Source organism: Poecilia formosa, unplaced genomic scaffold (genome assembly GCF_000485575.1).
Source record: "Poecilia formosa unplaced genomic scaffold, Poecilia_formosa-5.1.2 Scaffold215, whole genome shotgun sequence".
NCBI classification, from domain to species: Eukaryota; Metazoa; Chordata; class Actinopteri; order Cyprinodontiformes; family Poeciliidae; genus Poecilia; species Poecilia formosa.
The window spans coordinates 1-19,099 of record NW_006800154.1 but is presented as its reverse complement, the minus strand read 5'-3'; the positions used below and the strand labels follow the sequence as shown (position 1 = coordinate 19,099).

The window sequence follows — 19,099 nt, the reverse complement described above, 5'->3', positions numbered from 1 at the left end:
TATATATATCTCAGAATCAGTGTCTGATTCTGATTCCCTGTTTTCATGGCAACAGGAAATATCAAACAAAACTTGCATGTGATAATCAAACAATCAGAGCTTTATTCTCTATTTCAGAGTCCCAGCTTATCCTCACAGTAACTCATTTCCTCTAGCACAGCATCCATATACATTTCACCCTTTGAGCAGACCCTCAGTGTCTTGATATGTCGGTTTTATTGTGCTTGAATGCTGCTTAATAAAGGTTATTACTGAAACTGAAGCACTTCCTCTAATTCAGCTCTCTCTGGAAGTTATAGCTACATTTGTGCTGGATGTAAATGACATATTTTCTAGGTTGCAAATGTAAAACTACGACAATGATGGTCACTGATAAAAGTGTAGAGTTTCTATCCATTTCAAGCTGCCTCCCTTCTCCTCCCGGCATTCATGTCTGTGGTGTCTGGAGGGTCAATTAAGAAGAGCATGTATGGCTGATGTCGGTCTGAATCAACAACACAACTTGATATCAGTGTCGGGGTCCCTGAGCACTCAAAGGTCAACCTGACCTATCAACAGCCCCGCTGAAACCTGAGCCTTTAAACGGCTGACCAGGGATGTGCCTGCAGCACTCACGCAAATATGAAAGAGAGCACTTCATGGAAACATGGACGCACACACACGCACACACACGCACACACGCGCACATGCACCATATGTCAGTGTCTTTCTTTGACAAAAAACCTGAATGCTGTCACTGTTTCTCCATATGCAGAATCAAATGGGCAGACACAGAAGAGAAGAACAGTTTCTCACAAAATCATAAAATAAAAGAAACCTTCAGAACTAAATTCTATAAAAACTCTGTTTTCCACTTTGTTTAAACTCTGCTTAGCATGTGGGCAAAGTATTTCATTTAGAGGTTTGGGATGAGCTGTTGTCATTTTAAGACAGTCATCATCTGTTAGATATCACATTATTCAGACTAGTGTTAGTTTTTGTGGATACATTGATATATATTTGATTCACCTTTGGCCTCCTTTTATTGTAAAAATGTGCTCCTAATTTAATCAATAACAAAATTAAACCTGCGATTCGTAAAACTGCTCCGGTTTGCTGTGTGTTTTCTGCTTTTACTGACAGACTCTGTGCATCTGCACATTTTACTTTTTCTTTTAACTGAGCGCTTAAGTTCTTTTATGGAGCCTGAAGTTTTGCTTGTCTTTATGCTGTCTTGAAATAAAATTGCAAAATAGGATGGATTAGTTTCTACACATTGTTTTTAGGTGAAAAGTTTTACACCAAACATTAAATGTTTAAGAGCCCGCCTGTTGCATTTGCAGTGAGTCAGTGAGTCTTTTGGTTTTCATCGAGTCATTCTTCATAGCTGGGTTCAGTGTATCTCTGTTTCTTTTCAGCTCTGATGAATCAGTTTTCCATTTTTTAAAATAATAAATCTGGTTTTGAGAGGTAGACCAAAAAGATAAGGGTCTACTATCTCTGTTTTCTACACTTTCTTATTCTCTCATGCTGCCACAAAACTAATGCCACCATAAATACCGATCAGCCAGGTGGTATTCATCATTTATCTTTATCATATTTAAACTCTGCACATCCTTACAAACTCTTACGACCTTCCTTTTTTTCCATGTCGCTTACCGTAAACCAAAACCTTGTTTATGTTTATGCTCAGAGACGCACATTTTCCTTTCATCTTGTTTCAGGTTCAAACTGGGAACCTGTTTTGTGGGTCTATTTGCATCTTTCATTTTAAATTGATTTACAAGTAAAAGTGGATGCAGAGGCACCATTTAAATAGGAATCTGTCTGCGACAAACACACCCAGCAACAAGAGAGAAAGGCCAGGGCATTTAGATTAGAATTAAATTCACCCTGCTGAGATAAACGCATCTGAGCGGTCGTGATTTTGATTTTATGAGAATAAAGCCGGGTTTCTGTGCTAGGACAGAGAATGGTGGTCAGGATCTGATTTGGTATGAAGCAAAGCTGTCTGTCCTTGAAGATGTCGTTGCAGAAACAGCTCGAGAGGTAGATTAGACTCTGGCACTTTCTGTGATGAGATGAAGCCTCTGTGAGACAATGCAGCACACACTGCTTCTTTAATGCCACGTCGCTCCTTTCCGTCAGCTTCAGAGGACTGCAGGTATTAATCAGTAAACATGGTAGCAGCAGGCGGCGGTGCAGCTCGGAAACGATCTGTGGGACGTTTCTCACTGTTTGACTCCTGGCGCTACGGACAACTGCTGCTTTCAGCTGCTGTGAAACGATGCCTTTGTGTCTGACAACATCCTGCACTTGGGAATAGTTTTTGTGTTGATTATTTCATGTTGAATTTTGGGCAAAATAAGAAGATTTTATTTAGAAAATAGTTCTAATATTGTATTTGTTTAACTTCCACAATTGGAGAAACAAAAACAAACAAACAAACAAAAAAAAAATCAATAAAATAGGTTTATATGAGGAATAGGTAGAAGTTTTATCTATTTCGTCCATAAGGAGGCAGTCTCTCCAAGGAAGTTTTCTTTTTACATGATTTATTTAAAAAGAAATTAGAAAGAAACACAATTTTGTTTTTCTATACTGGTAGAGCTGGCTTCTTGCTGCGTGGCAAAGATGTAGAAAAGTTTTAAGTAAATTCCTGTTTTCTTGTAGCATAATCTCATAGTAGACATTTCAGATAAATCGAACAGACGTCACCTGGTTTACCGCTTTTAACCAAAAGGACAGAACTTGCTCTTGTTTTATAACATTTCAGAAGTTCAGAGCAAAAACAAAAAGGCAGCTTTGACCATCCCTCCTCAGAAATCTCTTTAGTGGTGTCCAAACGTTTTGCCACGTAAGACAAAAGTAACAGGTTGAAAGTCACAAGAATCAGAGTTGAGTAAACGTCGCTGAATGTTTGTGGTCCGATTTGCTATTAAATTAAAGCGAAAGCAAAAAAAAGTGTGATAAATAGACTAAACATACTCTGTATTTAAAATTTTCCTTTTTGAGAATATTTAAATTTGTTGGCTGGAGGGCTCAATTGGTATAATTCTTCAACTGAGACAGGCGGCCGCGCAAAATTATTCCGAGGGTTGAACTTTGAACAACCTCGCTCCAGGCGATCAAGAGTCCCACATCCTCAGTTTTCTCTTCATTAATTTGTACATAAAGAGTATGCAAATGTTCTGTTTTACTGTCTTGCTGATAGACTAAATGATTATCTATTTTCTGTTTAGCCGCAGAGCCCAGCAGATTATTTATTTAAAATCTCCTGGTATTTTATAAAGATGACATCCACTCTAACAAGGATCCCAAGGCCGTTTGGAAGAGAAACATGCAGCATCACAAGTCCTCCACTCTGCATAATGATGGGCATGAGTTGCTTTTTCACACATTCATCCTTTGTTTCACACCAGACCCACCTGGGGTGTTGCCTTAAAAACCCAAACTTTGTCTCATCTGACCAAAAAAATTCCACACATTTGCGATGGCAGAAAATAATTGTTAAATTCCGGCACGCCTGTCAAAGAACATAGATGGATATTATGGAGACTTGGTGACCGCTAGATGTCACTTTTTGTTGACGTTCCTCAACTTTGCAATGTAGAGACTTTCTTTATCTTCCATCCTTACTGAGGGGACAAGATAAACTCAGGCCCTTCTCCTGTCTTGCCATGCTGCCAGTTGTTTCAGTTTTTAGGATCATCGCTGCAACTGCAGATATGTGCAAGTTTAGGCAAATATTTATGTACCTAACATCATCGCACATCTGCCTTATGTCAGCTGCTGTCTCTCTTGTCTATCCCATTCTGAAAAGTGGGACAATGTCACAATAATTTCTCAATGAGATTCATAAATCACTCATTTAAAGTTCATAGACAATCCGATCAGGTTAAAATGGTTTGTCAGCTACTGCCGAGGCCTCTTTGAATATTACATCAAATCAGTGCTCTCAAATACAAAGTATGTCTGGTTTCCTATGAAGTAAAAACACCATATTACATTATTTCCTCAAGATTTCTTTTCTACAAATGACTTTTATATTGTTTTGTAGGCAGCACTCATATTGACCTTTGCTTTATACCAAAAATCAGTTTCGGTTTCAGAACTGTATGGGAGGAACGAGATCAAGGCTAAATGATCCAGTGTTGTATCAAATCCCCACACAAAACAAAACTAACCTGCATCTCCTGTTCGATGCGAAGCCTCTCTTGACTAAGCTCCTCCTGGTAAAACTGTCGAACAGAGAACAGATTATACTTCAACCCAAAACCTACACATGTTTCTGCTTGTGAGACATATATATTTTTTTAAAGGAAAAAACTGAATTTACCTCAACATCCTTGTCCTTCTGCAGTAGAGATGAAGACAGCTCCTGAACTTGTTCCTCCAGCTCTCCAACCCTGTGTGTGAGCATCGTCTTCTCGCCACACAGCTCCGTGATGAGAGCCTCCTTTGAGCGAAGTTCTTTAGTCAGTTCTTCTATAAACCTGAGTGTAAGCAGAGAGGAGTCGTTAACGGTAAGGAGGGATTCATGTGAGCACTTCTCTATGTCTGTTTTGATGTTCGGTACCTGTCTTTGTTGGCGTTGGACGGGAACAGGATGTTTGGAGATCTCTCGTCCTCAGGGATGTCCTCCATGGTGGCGTCCAGGGAAACGAGGGAGGCGTGAGAGTGGGATCCAGCCAGCGAGGCCATTCTCTCGGCCTCACTACGCGCTAGCTGGGCCTCCTAAAAACACACACACACACATAGACACATCTTAGATTCGCCAGGATGAGGCTCATGCGTAAGATTTACAGGTCGGACGGAGCACACCAACCTCCTGCAGGAGCTGAATTTTCGTCTCAAGCACCTGCTGCATGTGGTCGATTTCCTGCTGTCTCTCTCGACACCGCCTCTGTAGCTCTGCCTCATTGTTGTTGGTCAAGCTCTCTGCTGTCGTGCTGCAAGAGTGAACAACAACAAAAAAAATAAATAAAATAGAGCCATCAGAAGACAAAATAAAGAGGTCAATATACACAGGATTAATTTCTATTATCTCTTGTTTTCCAAAATGCTAATATTCTTCATTTATCTGATGAAACTTGTTCTGAGTTGTTTCCCCTCATTCTCTAAGAAAATGATTATAAATGAAGATTGTTTGATAAAGCGTCACATTTTTATCATTTCCAGTGTTGCCAAAATGGCTAAGTTATCCATTTAATAAAATCCTCAGCTAACTTTTAAACTTTTGAAAACATGGCGAGTAAAAACATCTTTCATTTTATTTTCTCTGCTCTCCGTCCAGTATAGACTCATTCTACTCAGGAGGCTCAATCGCATCTCTTGGAGCTCATTTTTCCCACGGAGCTCTTTGTGCTGAGGCCGCATGTTTACTTTTCGCCTCTGGAGTTTTCGTGCAGTAAACGGTGGTGTCCAGTTTCTCCCCCCTCAAGCCAAATGCAACCGAGACGTCTAAATGACACGTCCATTTGGTTGAAGAATAAAAGACGCCTCTATTGGTGTCTCTGTTTACGTTACATTGTCTGGACAGAATCCAGTTCATGCTACATTTTACAGGCCTTAATAAGGTAAATAACAGGCATCATTGAAATTCCTAGTATTAACGGGCGTCCAGTTTTTGGAAGACACTTAGCAAAACTCTATTTTTATGTAGTTTTCATGTTACGTGGAGTTTTACATTTCGAGTCTTTAATGTAAAATATGTATAATCAGTTACTTTGCCTGCGAATGATGAAAGCATAAGGTCCCCACTGTTTAATGGTGCACACAAATATCAGAAGGGTCAGTTTTAGGACATGATGGAGACATCATGGAGGGCCAAGTGAAGATATTAGTATGTCACCATGTTTCTGGCTGCTGCCGGCTGCTGGTGTATCCTTACAGACGGCCACTTATAGCAGAGATAAAGTGAGCGTCACGGCCGTCATCGCTATTCACAGTGATCGCATACTGGTGCGATCACTGTTAATATTAAACACCTTCATTGTCATTCTGAAGGTGTTTGGAAACGTGGGATTCACTTCAACTCAAGACCTTTTGTTACCGTGATGAGCACACGCTGCGATGCTGCACCTAATTGACTAAAACTTGACCTTTTTAAGCGCTGTAACATTTCTTGATAACATTACGTCACTCTTGGTGAGCGTCCGTCTCTCCTCCACTTGTCTGTCTGACTTAGTTAACAACTGCATCCCAGAATGGCCCGCGCCTCGCTGTCGCCACGAACCCTGCCCCAGACGCTCTCTACGAACATTTTTAACTCCGTCCGCCACATGCAGCGGCTTCGATAACTGGGATATTTTGAACCCGTGTAAGCAGTTTGAGTGTGTGTGTGTGTCTGACAGACGACTGCCCTTGTGTGAAGTGAAGCCTCAGGGATGCTGCTTAGGAATCCTGGCCCTGTCAGTGGTTTGACGGCTATAGATGATAGTGTGGAGATAATTAGACCAAAAGTCTGGAAAGTGGCTGGATCATTTTAATCATGTAATATTTATAATATGACATAATTATGGAGGAGCTTGTGCCTCTCTCCAGTGGTCAATGGGCGAGAGGAGGTTTCATTTCATTAAGAAACACTGTATGCCAAGCAGTCCCATTTTCAGTCTTGGGTGTTACAACAGTCTGGACACGAACATGTTGCAGATTCACGTTTCCGTAACATAATTACACATGAATCCTTAAGGGACCTCTTTGGATAAAGTCCATCTTGACCTCAGCAACTTCAGCTGAATTTAACGAATTAGTTCTAAGGCTGTAGTTGTTCAGCCAGAACTAATATTAAGGGATATTTGCAGACTCACAGGGCGTTGTCCAGAAGTTCTTGTTTCTCCTGGAGCTCCTTCTTCAAGCTCTCTACTTCCACCTTCAGCTCGATGTTCTGCAACAGATGGAAAGCAAGAAGCAATGAAACAGACCTGACGATGTTTGTTCCAATGTCTGCAAATAAAGCTAAAGGCATTCGTACAACATTAATGATGATAATAAAGGAAAAGTGATTCCGTTTACTTTCTTTATCCCTTTACGTATATCGCCTTAGTAGTTATTAGAATTGCCTTTCAGACGGGCTTGGACTAAATGCTTTGGTTACGCTTCTACGACCCTCTCACAATAGTTTGCTGCATTTTTGACCCATTCCTCCTCACAGAACTGGTGCAACTGAGGCCAGTTTGTCAGAAAAACATGTTTTCTATACAGTTTATTTAAACATCTGCTTTCAGCTACTTCAAACTATTTCAGGTCATTTCACCACTGAAAATCAGTGTTTGTTTTTTTTATCCAGTATGTCCCATAAAAGTTTACACATTGAGACTAAAGACAGGCTAGGTTATCTTATAAACTTCAACAAATTTTCACCTGAATGTAGACATGAACAGATGTATTTATCTTGATGCATTGTCGCCGTTTACTTTTCAACTAAATTTGAACATTATCTTTTCATATTTTCATACTTATTTTGCAGAGAGCTGGCAAATACCTGTGATGAATTACAATTGGTCAAAAATACTGGTAATATATGGGATAAAAATGTTTGACGCACAGTTATATAGAACAAAGATCTCAAAGGTTTATGCAGTGGGACTCCACACCTCATGCATTTACCCAATTTTGTCTAAACCACACATTTCATTGCTGAAACATTTACTTGTGTAAATAAAAACGCAGTTCTGTTTCCTCAGACTCTCCCACTACGCTGTGGCCTCTCTGCTGTGTAAATCAGCACCGATGGGTGTTACGTGTCATCGGTACAGCAGGACATCTGACTGTGCTGTCATGGCTTTTATATTTAGAGCTGGAGCATTCAGAGCAGCTCAGATATTCACTCACAGGGGCCAGAGGCTGAAGTCCGCAGTTTGTTTACCTGCTTGAGCCCAGAGGGGGCATTTAGGGGGCAATTACTTTGCTTGCATGGGGATGGGGTAGAGAGGATTTAAAAAGAGTGAAACTCATTCTTTCCATTCTGTCCACTGACAGGCAGATGAGAAGCGTTTATCAGATCATCTTTCTCCTGCATATTATCATGGATTAATGTCTTTTCTGGCTGTGATGTTTAGAAACAACAGCAAGATCTAAAAAATCTGCAGCTCTTGCAACCAAACTCTTAGAAAACCTTTACAGCTTCCCTCCCGTCCACAACCATGAATATTTATTCTGGAGCCGTGCCCATTAACCACTGTTGCTTAGAGGTGAGGATCAATGCAAAAGTTACATATCACTCATATTACAATCACTTTTTCGGACTATAAGCCGCTACTTTTTTCCCCACGCTTTGAACCATGCGGCTTATAGGCCGGTGCGGGTTTTCTGTGGATTTTTCTTCAACCACCAGGGGGCTCTTTAGTATGAAGTTCCAAGACCGACATAGTAAGAAATAAAAGCATAAATATATATTTAGTTTTTTTCTTTTCCTTACACATGAGTTTCCGTCAACTAATGTGTATATTTTCTTTTTTATTTCCCCCAAACATGCGTTTTTGTCAAGAAAAAATTGATATTTTGCTTTGTCTTTGTTTGCTTCTCCCTTTTCTGCTCGCTGTTTTTCTGCTGCATCGTTATGTTAATGAGGAGAGCTGCCTTTTATGTCTACTATTGGCCAATAGAGCTTTGGGACCAACGTCACGTCACTGCGTCAGACGTTGTGGGGCGTTTAGGTGCAGTCATTCGGTCCCATCTTTGCAGGGCACAGACCAAAACAAACTTCATCCCGGTGGTTTTATTGTGTTACCGACTGCAGTGAAGTGAACCTCTGAGCGCTTGAGGAGGGAGCTCGAGAACGGCTGGCCGAAATTAGCGTTCATAAATCGGATCAACCTTGAGCTAAATGCCGCTTGCTCGGTGGATACTGGAAAATCCAATAACCAACTCGAAACTAACTTCACTGCAAGTCACGGGCATGAGTTATTTACTTTCTCCCATGTCACTAGACGCAGATTAGCATACTAATTATGTAGGAAAATCACCCTCTTTGAATTTGATTACATAAATCAGTTTTAACAAATTTTCACCATTAGCAATTTAGCAATTCAAACAACACTAAATATTTAAACAATTCTGACTTAAACACTCCGATCGGACTTTAACTAAAGATGTTGGTCCGACTAACATTTCCCCACGTTTCTCAGTCGTCTTACAGGAACTTCGAATGACTTCATCATGACAGAAACAACAAAACCGCTCAAGCTGCTTGTTAGTCATGAGACTAAAACCAACCGGGACTCAGCAGAGGACCGAAAAACTATTGACACACTCTCTTACACTGCTGCTTGTAAGCTGTTATTTGATTGTACAGATGTTTAATATATAAATATTGTATAATAATATAAATATTGCCTGCTTAAAGGTCAACAGAAAACACAATAGTTAGAAACTAATCTATTTGTGTGTTAAATTAATCGACTTCCCTAAAATCATCTTGACGTTTTTGATTTTACTTTAATAAAATTCAGAAAATTTCAACAGTTGGTTGACTTTTAAGTACATATTCAACCAAGAGTCTTTAAAGGTTAAGCTTAAATGACCTCTAGATTAAATCTATCCAAATGTGATTGATGCAAAGAGACTCACTGATTAAATCTATCCATTAAATCCATTAAATCCATTAAATCTATCCAAACTTTTGGGGGTCTATTGGTTAGACCCCCAAAAGGTTATCAGTGAGTATTTACGTTTGGACAGTATAACACAGACGAGAGCCGACTCGGTGTCAGTAACGTAGTTCACCAGAAGACAGATATCTTCCTATCATAAAGACAGATCTAATTATAGATACTCATCACTGTGCACCTGCTATTTACACTCTTCCTGACCCGAAGACCCTCAGCAACAGCTCTGCTTTTAACTACAAGGGGGGAAAAAAACGACTGATTGCAGGGGTGCAATGAACACACATAATGTGATGGAGATCATTTATTAATTAGGTGCTATCAAATAGTATGAAAGAATCCGACTAATCTGTGTTGTAATGTCGTAACATCTTATTTTACATGAAAACAGGACACGATAATTTGCAGATTTGTCTGTTGTTTTCACAGCAAAGTGGATTTCTGCTACATTTCACTCATATAATCCTGGAAATGTTAAAATACAATCTAATCTGTTTTTGAGTTTATGAGGCTTAAGCCACATGTTGACATTCAGAGGTGATAAAAGGCCTGATATGGTAAAGGGGGACAAGGGAGCTAATAGCACGTTCGGCTCGTGGACATTCATCAGGATACATGTGATAAATAAATCAGCGCACTGAAGCCCGATCTATAAATAGAGATTCTGGAGCGTGATGTACCCAGGACTCACACACCTCGCATGCAGCGTGTTTCACTGCCAAGTTTCACAGATATGACCGACTCAGGTCGGGCAAAATCACAGCAAAAATAAGATTTAGCTTTCAATAAACTGAATTTTCTCAGTGACCTTTCCCCACAGAGATTGAGAGATTGCAAAATCCCATATCGGTGCAGCAGGAGTCAGTTTACTCAGCCTCTACTGGTATGCTGTGACAGTGGAAGATAAGCAGCAGAAGGCTTAGATCTTGTTTAGATGGATCTCGCAGGCTCTAAGTTGCTCTTATTGAAGAGTTACAAGGAATCAGGAAGGATTTTCAATAAAGGAAATGAAAACATTTGAGATTTAAATGCTGGCTTGAGCAGCAAAACAACAGCTGGACCGGGCCTCCTTACCGTAAAAGCACATTTTACACACCCAGACAAACACAAGGACCGAATGCATTTAGAAACACAGCAACACATTCCATAGATGGGTTTGTTTTCATTTCATTTCACTCCTGTTTGAGTCAGTAATTGTGTAATCTCAAAAATAACCATTCCAAAGGTCAAAGACTGGAAGCAGGAAATATTGAAATCCACCCAAAAGTTGCATGAAAACGACAGATTTAAAAACAAAGCAAGCGGATATAAAAGTGCAGCTGACTGGGATTTGAAAGTGTAAATGAAGCCAAAGAGTTGATTTTGTGCGATTCACATAGTGCTGAGCAAAATTAGGAGGAAATAACTGATGATTCTTTTTGATATGGTAATAAGATGATATTGCTTCATGAAGGATTAGAGATCAGCTGCCTGTAGCATCAGTGCATAATTGTTCTTACGTATTAAAAGTCATCTGTGCTTGAACAAAATTGATACAATTTTACAAACTAATTAATCTATCTTTCAAAAATGTTGACAAAACTTTGACAAGATATTTTTTTTGCCATATTATAAATCATTTTAGACTTTACAAGTCACCTCTGATTAGTTCATCTGGTTCCTTTTTCATTTTCCACCCGTCTCGGGGTTTAAGGTCCTGATATTTCATTATTTGCGAAGGTCTGTGATAGTTTTGAATTGTTTCACAGTTTCCCCACTTAGAACTGTAGCAATCAAAGAAAAGAAATCACAGAGCACCACCAGGTACACCTCTCACAAACACACCCCGCTGTACGTCTGGCATTAAATCAAATCAGTCAGGAATAAACTACAGCCTGAACACATTATGCACCCAGTCAACAATCAACAGACTCAGATTTTTTTAATACACAGTCACTGAAGAGATATAAAGGTTTTAATTGTAATTCTAGTTTCAACTATTGCATACCAATGCTAATTTGCTAAAAAGGTAATAATTAAATCCAGTAGCCATTACATCCTAGATTCATATGACTTAAGTTGAAAAAAACAACAACAACAACGAAGACAAGATTTATTGATCTGAATAAGTGAATACATCTGCAATGCCTAAAATTTTAATTAAAGACAGTCTCACAATCTGCTTTGGTAGCTCATCAATATTTCTCAATCTTTCACAGTTGAAGATCATCACATTGCCCATCCTGTTGGCCCCTGACTAGTTTCTAGCTTCAATCTCTTGGACCAAGCAATCTGGATTTATACTGAACGAAGACGCCAAATGCAGGTGCAATCATTCATTGTTTTTAATCCTATAACTCAATCTCTGTGAACCATTCCTTTAATATTGCCTTAATATTGCATAAAATGCAATGACAATTTAGGATATGCAGCAAATGTATAAATCACAGCACATTTTATTTGCTCGCATCATGATCCAACACCCAGACGTGATTTTCAGTTTCAGTGTTAACACAGAAACTAAAGAACAAAACAAACTAACTGATTATTATGTAATTTAAAGCTTTGCCAAAGGCAGTTTTAAAAACAGTGGTAGCTAAACATCAGTAATGGATTACACTCCTTTAGTTTCCACGTCTTTACAGTTCATGTTTTCCAAATTAACCCAAAAAAGCTGAATTTGAAATTTAGTTTATATCCGAAAAGTTTAAGAGCTTCCATTCAACCAGCTGACTGGAGGTGTTCAGCAACAAGTGGAGGAGGGGCAGCACTCTGTTATTCCACACTTCACATGGTCTGAGAAAACACAGGTGGATACCAACTTTGATATTTTTACACCCCATGTCCAAATACGTTGAAGTAGTGCGAGAAAAGAAATGCAGCTTGACAAACCACATATTGACAAATCCTTCTGGGTACCGCAGTGAAAAGCAAAATTATGATATTATATTAAGAAAATGTGTGTGAGAATTTACCGCTTGGAAGTAAGTTAGTGAGTGTTTCTGAGAAATTAGCCCCAGTGAAGCTGCACTGGAATAACTGGTCAATCGTGGTAATTACAGAGCTCAGACAACTGAAGCAGGAACTTATTTTAACAGACGTATCAAACAAATATTAAGTTTTCCACGGAGCAGCTTCACCTCTCAACAACAAACACATCGCAGTTCACCACACCTACATCAGTGTCACAGCTGTGCAAACAGACAGAGGCAATAAATCAACATCTGATCAGAATAATGTGCAACTGCTTGATGCTAAATTCCTCCATAAAGCAAATTTAAAAAAAACCCCGTCATGTTTGCTCACGCCCTGGCAGCAGCCGTCCTACTCACCGTACGGTAAACATCCTCACTGCTCTCCTCGTACTTCTGCTGAATCCTCTCCTCCAGGAAGTAGATGCGGAGCTTGAGGCTGAAGTTCTCCTTCTTCAGGTCATTCAGGTGCTGCGATAAAGTACGGTAACCGTTAGACATGACCGTCAAAGCGCACCGACACTGTTCAGCATGTCCGTTATAGATCAGAAACAAATGGACGTCTCTGCATCGCGGCAGAACGACGAGTCCACGTTAAAGGACGGCAACGGTCCTGGCCTGTCCGTTCGTCAGAGTCCCGCCGCAGGCAGACATGCTACCTCCGTCTCCATGAGGGCACACTCTCAAAAAGAGAAGTACTAACAAAGTGACGCCCTGGCTTCTCTGACAGACCGTGAGGCCTGGCTGCTGTCTCCAGACCAGGCGCTCACTGAAACTAAAACACAAGCACACAAACACTCAAACTCTTGACACTCGACGGACGTTTTCAGGGCAGAGAGCCGCTCTGCAGCACAGCCATCAGAGATGCAGCCGCAGTGGCTCCATGGTGGGCTGTGGACTGCCTGGGGATGGGACAGGAGCTTATTTTACAGGAGGAGACATCCCAGGAATCCCAGACCGCCATGGGAGATGAGTGGAAGAGGAGGGCGGAGGAAGGAGGAAGCAGAGGACTTGCAGAGAGTTGTGACACAGTGAGAAATCTCATCCCTCTGCTAAAAAGGCGAGGTGAAAGGACAAACAGGGGCTGGATGAAGAAGAGGCTCATATCAGAGTCACTGTTAAGCTTACAGTCAGGTTAATCACAGCTGAATGAATCAGAAGAAAATCTCGCTGCAGTTATCAGTTCAGTGACACTTTAACAGGTTTATCTATTGTATCAGAACCAATGTAAATGTAATATCGACCTGGGTGATTGGTTTTAGGTTTCAGGTCTGCTTTACAGAGAGAACATCCCACTTTGAGCTGAGAGTCATCACTTATTCTTATATCGCTAAATATAATGCTCAATGCCTTTCGTGTCACATGGTAGCTTTAGGGCCAAATGGCATAACTTATCTTGCTGCAGTAAAAAGATCTTAAAAGAGGGGATCTCATCAACAGCTCTATTTTTTAATTCCTCCATTCAGAAACACACGTAAACGCAGCTAGAAAAGGCTGATATCCCTCTCCTCAGCTCATTCTGGGGGACTGTGGGTCGTTTCCAGACCAGCAGGAAAATAAAATCCCTCCAGTGGGTTCTGGGTCTGTCCCAGGATCCCCTTCCAGTGGGAGATGCTCCAAAAGCAGATTTCAGTCTGACTATATGTAGTTGATATCACTCAACCTCACTCACTAACTTCGGTTTCTTTCCCGGCCAATAAGGGGACATTTAATATCTCCAAAATCCAGATGATCCTGCGGAAAGTTAGTATGCTAGCAGCTTGGCTAACATCTTACCCACCCCAGATGTTCTGCCTCTCTGCATGAGCCCACATTAATGCTAAGAATAAAAAAGGGAAACAACATAGAAAGGTGCCATCCTAGTCAGGAATCAAGGATGTTCTTGCAGCGAGAAACTGCCATTAAATCATTTCCCCACCATTTCCTCTCCGGCTGATCTAAAACAACAACAACAACAACGCCCCCCTCCCCAGCTCCGACAAAGACGGATCAGCTAAGAGTTAAAGTTGGAGAAGCTGCTGGGACAGAGATAAACAGGTGAGTATAAAGAAGCTGGAGAAGAAACAGGAGAACTGGGACCTCTGAGCCAGGAGGCTATAAATAGGGAGGTGTCCTGAATCTCACAGAGCAGAGAATCCCGAACCGTCCTGCAGAGAGATCAGTAACCAGAAGAGAGTAAAGAGCAAAAACAGAGCATGGATCTTCATGAAATGTGTCTCTTTTTTTGTCTTTTACCAAGCGGCAGCTCTCTACAACCAAATAAAAGGGTCTGATGAGGATGTGATGAAAACAGATTAATTACCTCATTTCTAGTTCTGGCCATTAAAGAGTCACATTTCATCCTTTTGCTAAATAATTCAGAACAGGCACAGGCAAGGCGCCAAGATAAGGCCCCCACATGACCTTAGTGATGACATCATGTATGTCGGTTTAACTATTCACACATGATGACATCATCTTATCTTCAACAACACACACACACACATGCTTCAGCTCTGGATCAGTAGTGGACAGCCCAAGTTTGAGTGTGTGTGCTCAGAAACTTTAAAGTGTGTGTGTGTGTGTGTGTCAGGAGGAAGAGCGACACATCTGTGGACCTCAGCCATGCAGAGACTCTCCGTTTCTACCACGGCTCAGCAGCTCCTCCTGCAGTTTAGTTTATTTTTTTTGACGTTCAATGTGTCTGGATTAAAATAAACCTTTTTGAAATGAACACTAAAGCGCGTGTTTTAAGGAAAGGTGTGAGAATGAAATCAAAACCTTTCTGAGGTTTGAGAATTACAGAGCTCAGAAAGATAACAACACGTCAGTAATCAAACACGCCTGTGACAGTCTGGGGCGTAATCGAAGAGCATAAAATGAACTTTTGGGAGTGGCCTAATCAAAGTTTGGACCTAAATCTGATTGCAATGCTTTAAACATACCATAAATGCTTGGAACCTCTCCAGCAAAGAAGAGTGGGCCAAAATACCTTAACAACACTCGCTGGCAGTCGCTGCAAATGCTTGGGGTCAGTTGTGGCTCTCCAGGGTAGAACAAGCAGTTGTTAGCTTTTCACACAAAGCAGGGGTAGTTCAGAAAGCGTTTATTTTCATCAAGTAAAATTGTCATTTAGAAACCTCCTTTTTGTGATGTGACATTTGTGTTAGCAAAAATTGTTGTGTGTTGTAAAACTGTATCCTTTAAGCAATAAACTGTTTAAAGAAGAGCCTTTGTGACAAACATTTAGCAAACTTTTCAAAAGCCACATATTTTCTAGTGTTTAAAATGTAATACGCTAGCCAGGCTAGTGTGCTAACCAAGGCCTTTTATAGTCCTATTTGTATGTTTTTATCCACTTTTGACACCAAGAACTTCTGGGCATGTGGAAGACTGAAAAACGTTTATAATACGTTCAGCTTATGGAAATGCTTTGTCATTGTAATGAAGAAATAGTATGAATGCAGAGCAACAATTAGCCTGCATCAGTAAAATAAAACATGTTCTTTCTCTGTTTTTGAATGTGCATTATGCAAATTCCTCAAACTTTGCTTTTTTGTAAGAGTTCACACTTCCTGATGATCAGCTTAAGTGTATTTAATTGACCCCACATGTTTGCAAAGGGACTTTTTAATTATTTTACAAGGACTTACTGTAACGTTCAACTCCAGAAAACGACTGAATAAGATCACAAACTTAATACAGTTGGTAAGTGTGTGAGTATTTATGAATTAAATGTGGCAGCTCGCTTCTTACTCATAATAACATGATAGTTACAATTACTAAAAATGATGTCCTTCTGAAAATATATTAAAATGTAGTTGGGCATCACCCAGGCGTGTTACAGACGACACCAGATTCTTAATTGAGTCCCCAAAGGTAGATTAAAATAGAGCTCTGGGTGTTTTCCATTCAACACTTAGAACTTCAGGTGCTTTCTTTGTCTTTTCATCTGTTCTCCACTTGAATTTTTTCTTTTTTTCTTTTTTTTTTTGTAATAATTTCTGGCTAAATTAGGCCTAACTACACATTGCCTCCTTTTAGTAGCAAAGATGCCATTCATCATGCCGGTGCAGCAGAGCACACTTACGGTTTGCAGAGCATTTAAGCACAGTGACAAGTATCAGAGGGAAGGCAGAGTCTCACCTGCTCAAACTGCTTGAGTGTGTGAGGCTGAAGAGGAGGAGAGTTGTCTGCTTCATCACTACACAAATCTAAACAAGAGAAAGCAGTCAAGTTAGAGAAATCACAGAAAAACAACAAAAAAATAAAGTTATATTTAGAAAGTTGATCTTTTTTTTCCTTTTTTTTACATACGGCTTATTAAATTAAAGCTTACCTGTCATGTGACCTGTGCTCTTAGATGATGAATTCCCCCCCACAGTGCTGTTAGAGGAAGAATAAATACATAAGCAGGGGACGCACTGAAAAGTCACACCTAAAAAGCATCTATTAATCCGCACTATTTTCGAAATTAAGCAAATGACACAGAATAATTAACAGCTGACCATTCCGTATCCAGGACGAATGAATTTTGAATTAAAATGCAAACAATCACGTTTCACTAAAACAGCAGGATGTCATTTATAAACCCAGGGTTGTGAAGCTCATTGGGGAGTCTCAGCAGGGGAGATATGTGGTGTTTGGGGAGGTTACTCTTGGGGGTCAGAGTTCAAATAATCCTAAATACCAACTGCTAAGCAACCAGAAGGCTACGTTCTGATCATAACCACAGTTAATAGGAGAAGCAGTGAGTGACAGACACTCAGAGATAAGCACATAGTGCCTTGCAAAAGTCTTTCCAATGTATTATATGATATGATATAATATTATAAATTCTGTGAAGCAGAGAAAGCAGATGCATGGTGTTTAAAAATACCTTAAAGCAAAGAAATCTGAGAAGTGTGGTAAATATTTGCATATTTGCATAAAAATATTAACCTGAGTAATATTAATTAATATTAATATTAATATTAACCTTTTAGAAACATATTTTGATGCAGTTACCCCCCACCCCTCCCGGCAGTCTTTTGATGTAGGTTTTTCTAAAAATCTTTACATGTCTAGAGATTTACATTTCTTCAGCTAGATCAGATGGAGGATGCCTGTAAATATTGATTTTCAATCCTTCCCACAGATTCTCCTATGGATGGATTTAAGTCTGAACTTTGACCTGGTGATCCCCACCCCCCCCCGCCTCAAATGTTTTGAAGCTTTTTTTTTTTTTTACAATTGTTTCTTACAAGATGGCTCTGTAATTGCCTGCATCCATCCAAGTTTTTGCTTAGTTTTTCCTTCTTTTACAAAAATGTGCATCCTTTGTGTTGGTCTACTTTTAAAATCCCAATAAAACACATTTGTGTTTTTCACTATGATGTGGTAAAAGCTCCATGGCTATTAAAACTTTCGCAAGGCAGTTGATGTACAGTCAGAACTACTAACCAGACAGACACACCCCAACATGCAGCAGCAGAGGCACTTGTGCACACTAATTTGCGAAGACTTTGCTAAGGACAGTGCTCCACACTAAGTCAATGCATGGTCAATTCTCCTGGCAGCTGCTGGGCCATAAAACGTAAAGACAGCTGCTGAGTGCCAAAGATTTAAAACTTCACCAAGAAGGAATAGAAGGGGTCTAAATGTAGCATAAGTGTTGTGGGCTGGCCACTGCACAACTGTTTTCTAAATGAAAATATCTGCGGGAAAGCCCAGTAGTTAGTGTTTCAAGTGGGAGGACTCTATAATGCAGCACAAATATCATAATATGAGCCAGCTCCTTATTTCAGCATGCTTACCGACTCATTTGATCCCTACAATTTGTTCTGCTTAATCATTACCTGAAGAAACGTGATCCAATCAGCTGTGTTGAGTGGTTCCCAGGCCAAAAGGAGAATTGGTCTACTTTCCCTTTTACATCCCAGTTTATGCCCAGTATTGCAAAACTAGGTCAAATTCTGCTACATAACATTCAAATGTAGTCCCTGTTAACGTATTGGTTTTATTACATCGACTAATTGAGAAACACTAAAGACAATTCCGCTGTGAATGTAAAAAGCGGCATCATCAACTGCATCTGATTTATAGAGCATGCAGTGATAGGGACAGCCACACACTGTCAGCAGAAAAAGGCCTGCTGTGTGATGGGCTGAGCCAAACATGGCTGATAATGAATAAATCAGCTCTATTCTGTTACAAAGAGGCGCTCATATTAGCCTAATCCGCAGCTTGTCAGTCGTGTTTTGTATAAAAGGTGATATAAAATAAATTGCCCAATGAGAGCGCCTCCTATATGTCTGCCCCCACCACCCCACCCCTCTCTCTCTCTCTCTTTCTCTCTCTCTCTCTCTCCCACCTCACCTCTCTGAATTTCTCCAGATTTGCTCCGGCGACGTTGAGCTCCAATCCATAAAGGCTGCTCCTTCAGTCAGCGGACATCCATGCCGCAGAGCCGCTACCTTCAAACCGAGTCGTTCATTGCTGCCGGTGGTCACAGAGGGGCATGTTATCTGCAGCGGCGCCGCACAGCACAGCGCTCAGGATGGGAGGGGGCGTGAGCACGCCCGGGCGCGCGCGGGCGTG

At 40.4% G+C, this 19,099-nt stretch overlaps 1 protein-coding gene across 3 annotated transcripts in view; it reads right to left on the bottom strand.

Moving 5' to 3' along the window:
* LOC103148914 (myomegalin) overlaps positions 1-19,064 on the bottom strand; it is a 53,812-nt gene extending 34,748 nt beyond the window's left edge. For 2 of the 3 annotated variants that reach the window (XM_007567906.2, XM_016679576.1), the window contains exons 1-9: positions 18,878-19,064; positions 16,860-16,906; positions 16,667-16,734; positions 12,902-13,012; positions 6,792-6,868; positions 4,808-4,931; positions 4,559-4,716; positions 4,319-4,475; positions 4,167-4,220 (exon numbers count right to left, since the gene is read on the bottom strand). In XM_007567906.2, the coding sequence (XP_007567968.1) occupies positions 4,167-4,220; positions 4,319-4,475; positions 4,559-4,716; positions 4,808-4,931; positions 6,792-6,868; positions 12,902-13,012; positions 16,667-16,734; positions 16,860-16,906; positions 18,878-18,927 (846 nt within the window). In that variant the 5' untranslated portion in view covers positions 18,928-19,064. The remainder of the gene's footprint in view (positions 1-4,166; positions 4,221-4,318; positions 4,476-4,558; positions 4,717-4,807; positions 4,932-6,791; positions 6,869-12,901; positions 13,013-16,666; positions 16,735-16,859; positions 16,907-18,877) is intronic. The other variant, XM_007567909.2, reaches the window with a different exon arrangement.
* Between the last annotated feature and the right edge of the window lie 35 nt (positions 19,065-19,099).